General features: G+C 45.2%; 1 protein-coding gene across 1 annotated transcript in view; it reads right to left on the bottom strand.

The window, feature by feature from the left end:
- Positions 1-4,337: 4,337 nt before the first annotated feature.
- LOC149372276 (synaptogenesis protein syg-2-like) overlaps positions 4,338-7,592 on the bottom strand; it is a 59,922-nt gene continuing 56,667 nt past the window's right edge. The window contains exons 8-9 of the mRNA XM_089581943.1: positions 5,661-5,981; positions 4,338-4,994 (exon numbers count right to left, since the gene is read on the bottom strand). Of these exons, the coding sequence (XP_089438069.1) occupies positions 4,900-4,994; positions 5,661-5,981 (416 nt within the window). The 3' untranslated portion in view covers positions 4,338-4,899. The remainder of the gene's footprint in view (positions 4,995-5,660; positions 5,982-7,592) is intronic.

The raw sequence follows: 7,592 nt of genomic DNA, 5'->3' as shown, positions 1-7,592 counted from the left end.
ACATTAGATATGGCGTAAAGCTGAATGAGTTGGTAAGAGTTGTTTTTTCAGTAAAGTGTAGAAAGCGGGCTGCGAACGTGCTGGTCTGGCTGATAAATATGTGACCAAACGTTGTGCACTGGCACCCTTCGCTTCGAATATTGTCCTTGCTTTCAAGACAGAGATAGTGACATAATGCTCATAAATGAATATTTTTCGGTTTCACTAAGGAAGGCTTCGGGAATTTAGCGCTCATTCAGGTTATCTCTCAACGCAATGACACATGTTCGCTGAAAGACCGGAGCTCTTATCCTGTCATCGCTTGTAATGTGACGCGAAATCTCCTGAGCCTGACGGCATTTCTTTTTTAACAGTCCCGCTTTGTTCCCTTAGCCGATCATTGTTGCATTTTCCGGTTTGGCTGATGTAGCATTTTTTACATGTCAGTAGAATTCTGTATACTTCATCAGTACTAGATTTACAAAAAAATGGCGTGCAATGCTTTTTACTTTTTTTTAGCAAGGTGACTTTTTCTTTGAGGCACCACTAACAAATATGCACAATCTCCCAAGCTAAGCATCACGCGGACATTGCCTTTCTCCGCCAGGCTAAAGTTATATCTTGCTATTCGAAATACCAGCCAACCAAGCTTTCCGCTTTATAAATCCAACAAATGTGAGCTTTGCTACGACATGGTTGCCCCCTTTCGACGCCATCGCATTCCATTTTATGCAACAATACAGACGAACATTGAAAGAAATGTTGCATTGAAATGTAAAGGAAACTAACAGCATCAAGAAGAGTACAAAGCATAAGTGAAGGCACTAACTAACAAGAAAAGTTCATCATAAAATGAACAGGTGACATGTGCATCAGTGTGCCATCACTGTGTTAGAGAAATACAAATAGCAAACTAAGTTTTATTTTAAAGCTCAATTCTCTATTGCAGTGTTTTTTTCGCGTATTTTCGCAATTAGCATATGCATTCTAGCCCTCCCAATGAATTAAACTGTAAAGTTATTGTGGGAAAGGGAAAGAAAAAGAAGAAGAAAGAGGAAAAGGAAAAAAGAAGGAAAAAAAGAATTCTTTCTTTTAAAATCAGCATTATTTTCTGAAAGGACTTGAGACACGACGGCTTCTACTGCCTTCTTTTTGCTGATATGGTAGAAACACATTATGCTTGCTATACAGGATGTTATACAGGAAAAATTCGGGCCCCCTTAACCACATTCTTAAAGAAGAAAATGTGACAGCGTTCAGGTTGCCTGCTACGGTGTCTACAAAGAGTGTCGAATGTTCTTGTGATTTTCCGCCAATGCTCCGGTTAGAACCGGTTCTGTTCCTTTTATGGTATGCATGAGTCATCACTTTCTAAAATGTGCCAGTACCTTGAGTTGCATTATCTAATGGGACCATACTAATCCGACCCACTAATCCACCTTTATCCACTTTCTGAGGTGGACCTACTTCAAAACTTTTGGGGGTCCTTTGGAATTTTCGGGGTGGGCCTACTTCCAGAATTTGGGGGCCAACAGATTTTCAAATTTACCAGTGCTCTATGATTAGTAAACTGATAGTCACGTGGTGTTGATGGCGTCACTACCCTCTCAATCGCATTCACAGATCGCGCAGAGTTCTCATACCACTACTCGAGCAGTGGTGAAGCGGTTAAGCGATGTGCCACCTTGCTCGCGAGGGTTTTTCAGTGGCCGCCGCAGTATGTATGTCGCTGGTTCCACCAGCTGAAGTTTGCCGCCCTTTTTTTTTTGTAATCCTTGCCTGAAGTTTCGTGAAAAGTCCCTTAGTAGGCACAATTCGTCAAGCATTGATCCCGAAAGCCTTTCATTTTATTGTAAATTTCATGCTTTACGATGCGACTGAACTTACGAAAGCGGGGTGGCGTACTAATAGCCACCCATCGAAGCTTCATTTCCGCATTTTGGAGGCAATTTAAAATATCAAATGCCTTCAGAAATATATACCGTCAGCAACGCCTCTTTTCCAGCTTTTATAATCGTTGCATTTTATCGTGCTCCTGGCTCTGACGCATCTAATGTAGTTCATTTTAACGAGGTGATCCGTTTCGCAACCACATCGTATCTCTAGTCACTGAATCCGCTGCTGTTCGGCGCATAACTTTGCCTCAATAACGTTATCTTGCGTCATCTCTATCAAAGAAAAATACAGAAAGTGACTTCATAAAAAGAATCCTTAGTTTCGAATAGACGCAAACCGTCGCAGTCTACGCCCCATTGCGGCAGTGATTCTTCCAGCGTACCAACCTTATCCTCACATCTCATCCCCCGATAAACGCGCTCTGCTGACACTTTGCTAAGCTAACTAAACTAACATTTACTAGGCCTTGGCGACCATCCTAACAAGCGCGGTTTTTTTCATTGCCAATTTTCACATCCATCGAAGATAACGAAAACAGTAGCACTCTAGAGCAAAGTTAACTATTCAGAAATGAACACCGTACTTCAGGAATTTTCCATCTGACTAATTCACGACTTTTTGCAACGTTCCGTACATGTTAACTGGTCACTCTTTAATAGTGCACTCCCAAACTCCTCCGGCCAGTTCTCGTTTAACCTGAACAGTAACCCATTTGTAAGGCAAAGCTCCTGTTCTGTACCGTCGTCCTAGACAATTTAGACAAGAAGACCCTCCTTCAGGCCATTTCTTGTTTTTGCTGTATTCGCAGTCTGAAACGCCTCAGAAACCCCATACAAAGCGATGCAAGTGCTGTGACCACATGCAGAGACCTGAAAACTTTTGAAAAGCTTAGGTGGCGGATACTGGTCTTGAAGCAGCCTTCCAGGCATAGCCGGCCTGTCGGTTTACTTCACGCCATGTCTCATATCCACTAACCCCCAAGCCTAAACCAGGCTCATGCGATATAGCATCCTTGTCCCTCATTCGGCCTGAGGTTAAAGATTCAGCGCGCTGTCATGTCAGCCAAATTTTCATATTCATACTATTTCTGAAACTTCTCTTTCTCCGCTCTAAAGAAACGTGGCGCAAAAAAGAATAAAGTCGCAGTGCTCTAGCTTGCTTTTTTTTTTTCAGGAATTACCATCAAACATGATTTTTAGCGCCTGTGGATGGCGGCGTCATTATGTCCGACTGTGTCGAGAAACAGTCAGCAAAGCGGCCAATTTCATGCAAGCAGCCTGTGCACATTTTTCTGTTTTCGATAGTCAGCAGTGCTCTTTTTTATACCCAGATGAACTACTAAAGCCAGCAAGAAACACTACGGTGCTTCTTGCGACAAAGTTCCACTTACTTAGACGGCAAACAAGCGACAGAAACTCTTTGTTTCGATTCATCGGGTCGTATAGGGTCCAGGGACGTTCCATTCGGCTAATCTTCCCCTTTAGAGAACTTTTTAGGAACCAAAATTGTTTCACTTATTCTAATTTGACGAAGTTTTCAAGCGCAAAGTCAAGAGTCTGACGGAATCCCGTCTGATCGGGATCCTACATGACAAAAGCAGATGGCGCCGACCAAACGAAGGATGATGAAAAGACGTTCTTTGTGAACAAGGCTCCCGCGGGAGAGCCGAAAAGTCTTTTCATCAAGTTCCTTTTGGTCGGCGCTTTCTACTTTCGTCAGTTTTCATGCGAGAGAAAAGGCCTGAAATAAGGATTTTTGCGTCTAACTGAGGAAATTTTCGGTTACGGCAGAAAAAATGACTTACAAGATCCCGTGAAGGTCGGACACGCACAGTGCGTTGAAAAAGTTGCCCGGCTGAAGTAGCTGCAATCAGAGTAAGTGTGGGGGTGAGGGGAGGTTCAAATGGCTGTGGTCACCATTTGCGATCAAAACATGTAAAAAATTATCTCCACAATCGTAATCTATCATGTGCCATTGAAATGACACCACCGCTTCGCCAAGGAATGTTTTCAGCCTACCTCTGGTTATAATCAGGCCGGCTTGAAACTTTGGGAACGAATAAGCGCTAAGAAACAAGAGTGCCGAACGCAGCACATTGATCTGCCTGACGTCTACGAGTAGGCAAAGTCTACGTCATGTTTTAATGCAATAGCGCTTAGCTTGTCGTCATCCAAAAAATTTCCTCATTGGGCGACGGGGTCATGGCGTCATCAACACTACCAAAATGAAAATCTGAGGGCTAGAATTGTCATATGGGTTAATAATCGGACCCACTGACCTATTTTAATCCGCCACTAATCCAATAATCTCCACTACTCCACATTAATAAACTCAATAATCTCCATTAATTCACCTTAATCTAGCCACTAATTCCCACTTACCCACTTTAATTAATTTTCTGGGATTGGACTACCTCTAAAATTTAGGGGGGTCGTTTGGAAGTTTTTGGGGTTAGTCGCCTTCCAAATTCTATTCCATTTTACTCTTTCAGAATGTGGTTACGAAGGCCCAAATAATTTTACCAGGTTTAAGTGCCGACAAAGGAGAGTGCTTGCCAGGTGCCTCAACGAAGGTGCTTGAATACCTTCGCGATTACCGCGAAGGCGGCGTGGGAGATGATCCCAACAAACCAGTCACGGCAAGGTTCCGCAGCATACAAAAGCAAAGCTGCCGCTTTGCCTGCACGTGATGTCGCACAATGCAAAAACAACCACAAAACTGAGAGAGACACAGTCCGGAGCACAAGTTCCTTTCCACAGTCAACTAGCGCCAGCACAGGATGACTGTCCAGCGGAACCACAGAAGGTCGGAGCGGGACAAGCTGTGAGAGACAGGACCGGACCGGCCTCGCAGCACTCGACGTGCAGTGCAGTGGTGCGTAAGAGGAAAACTGCTGCTGCTGTTGCTGCTGATCTTAGTGCAAGGCTTTCGCTCTTTTCTCCGCAGTGCTTGTGGACTGTGCGCGCTGCCCGATTTGGGGATGCAGTCCCGTGGTGATTTCCTCCATCCTCGGGTTCGCTACCGTCACCGGCTTACGATGAGAAGCCACGTGGTAACGAGCGGGAGAGCCACTTGAACCAGTCCCGTCGTTGTCAATAACGCGCCGCTTGGTTTCTTGTCTGAAAAAGAAAAAGAAAGGCATGAAAAACAAAGCAGGATACGAATAACAACAAAATACGCCTCCTCGGGCACATCTGGGAGCTATAAAAATAAATTGGGTGGCAAGATGGCCTGTATCAGTTCGGTGCAAAATAAAAAAAATGGTAAGGAAAAGATATGCATGATACATCTCGCGCATGAATTCATTCGTCCTTCATCGTCACTACATCCGGAAAGCAGTACACCTCACTCCCACCCCCTTTCCCTTCGGAAAATGAACAAGTCTAAAGCAAACGCATCGGAGCAGTTCGGGTTAATGCGTACTGCATACTGAAATCGGTCGATGCACACCGAAATTAAAAAAAAAAAAACACGCGGACAGGATGAACACATGGCCGGCTCTGGCTAGGTTGTTGGCATGGAGGAACTAATAACATTCATATCACATTATACTAAAATCGGGAGTTCTATTTTGCTCTAAAACGGGTTGATAAGACAGACGTAACAGATGCGTATTAGGTACTGCAGCGATTAACAACTACAAATATACTTGAACAAGATATCTGCCTGGCTAGAAAACTCAACCTAAAAATGGGTGATCTGTAACTTAACGGCCTTTTTATTTTTTAACAACATGTATTGAGTGAAAATTGAATATCCTGTACATGGCAATGGGAACAGCTCACCGGCCGAAGCCAGCGGCGCCGTGTACGGGTCAGCCTGCAGCGACAGCTTCACGGCCGGTCCCCTGGACCCCGTGGCGCTGACCGCGTACAGAACCAGGCGGCAGGCGGCGCCGGGCTCCAGGCTGGGTATCCAGAAGATCGGCTGCTCGCTGGACAGGTTGGCCAGCGGCGGCTGCGGCAGCTGCGGTGACTGCTGCGACACCCCGTGCACTTCGAGCACGAACCGCTGTCCGGGCCGTGCATCGGGCTGCCGGCAGGACACCAGCAGACGCTCGTCCGACTGGTTGCTCACGCTGCAGTCGCGAAGCTGGCTGGGCTTCTCTGCACGGCGACAGAGCGAGAGACAGAGGGAAAGAAAAAGACAGGGATGTTAACCAGGTACCTGGTTGATTGCCCTGATGGTGATGATGATTATGATGATGATGATGATCATCATCATCATCATCATGCATTTTAATGATGCAAGCGGGGCATCATCATCATCATCATGCATTTTAATGATGCAAGCGTGGCCTGGCCATGGGTGCCATGGCACAGGTTTTCGTTTCCACTAGGTGGGGTTAAAGACACGTTTTTCGAGCATTTCACCCCAGAGAAGCCGAGCACCAGGTCAGGGGAAAGCTTGTACCCATTGGAAAATCGGTGATCACGTGGCGGCACTAGGGATCGAACCCCGCATGTCCTGCATACAGGGAGTGAACGAGGAGGGAGCAGTTTACTATGTGTGGCGTGGTCGACAATACGCTTAGTGACGTCTATACTGGTTGTTACACCTAAGATTTTCTGCATTTTTCGACAATAGGCTGTTTGAGTAAGAAGAGCACTTTTTTCGGCATAGCTTTGTCAGCGGTGTAGTGCACCAGAAAACAGCTCAGGCGTGCTAACTAGTAGGCTAGTTGACTAATACTGAGTAGTTAACTTTTCACTATTACTATTAGTCTCCTTAATTTTTGAGAGCCGTGTAGCCCACTGTAAGTAATATCTGTATATGTTTCAAGAATTTCTAAAACGCAGTTACCCTCGGTGCTTTCGCAGAGCAAATTTTGCCCATTTCGATTAGTTATGTGCACTGGAGAGGTCGCCTTGGCGGAAAGCTTCTCGGATGCGAATATATTTTGACGCGATGTAGCCAGAATTTGTTGGGCCTCAGCGCTGAGGGTAACTGAGTTTTGGAGATTATAAAAAATGGGCACTACTTACGGCGTGCTACGCGCCTCTTAATAAACAAAGAGACTAACAGCAATAGTTGAAAAGTTAAAATCTCAATATTAGCTGACCAGCCTACTAGATATGCTACACCGCTGACCATGCTATGCAGAAAATAAGCGCTCCTCTACCTCAAAAAGATCTTTTTTTTTTTTAATTGCAGAACATGTCAGGCGAAACAGCCTGTACACTGCAAAACTGCATCTCAAGAGGAAGGTACAGCTTGGAATGGATTCAGCTTTTCCTACTCGAATGAGCAGTCAACGTAAAAGTGCTTTTGATAAATAAGCGCTGCGCTCATTTATATAGATTAACCCTTTCTGTGGTGGGAAGAAAACTTTTATTGACAAGCTTTCTAGGCAGCTGTACCTTGTCTATAATTGCATAACACGGAAATAGTGTAGTTTTGTAGTTCCATTAAAACAATACACATATACACACGCATGCTTATATGCACACGTGCTACTCGCAAAACTCAGCATAGGCGTGAGAAAAAGTGGAGAGACCGCGGGAGCGCTGGCAGAACTGATTGTCAACGCTATTTAACAGTCAGTGCCAGTTCTCTAGATAGTTCAGGGCGCCCTCCCTAACGTGCTGGCTTGTTTCTACAATAATTTTAGTGGCGTACCGATTTTTCGGCTCAGAAGCCGAGCCGCCAGGGACCGCTCTGCGCTTCCACGATGCCAGGCTGTCTGGGCAATTGAGTTAGCGCTGGCGAGGGTCTTA

This window comes from Amblyomma mixtum, chromosome 1, assembly GCF_055824585.1.
Source record: "Amblyomma mixtum isolate Tamu chromosome 1, ASM5582458v1, whole genome shotgun sequence".
NCBI classification, from domain to species: domain Eukaryota; kingdom Metazoa; phylum Arthropoda; class Arachnida; order Ixodida; family Ixodidae; genus Amblyomma; species Amblyomma mixtum.
The sequence above is the reverse complement of the archived record's forward strand: the minus strand, read 5'-3'. Positions and strand labels throughout refer to the sequence as shown.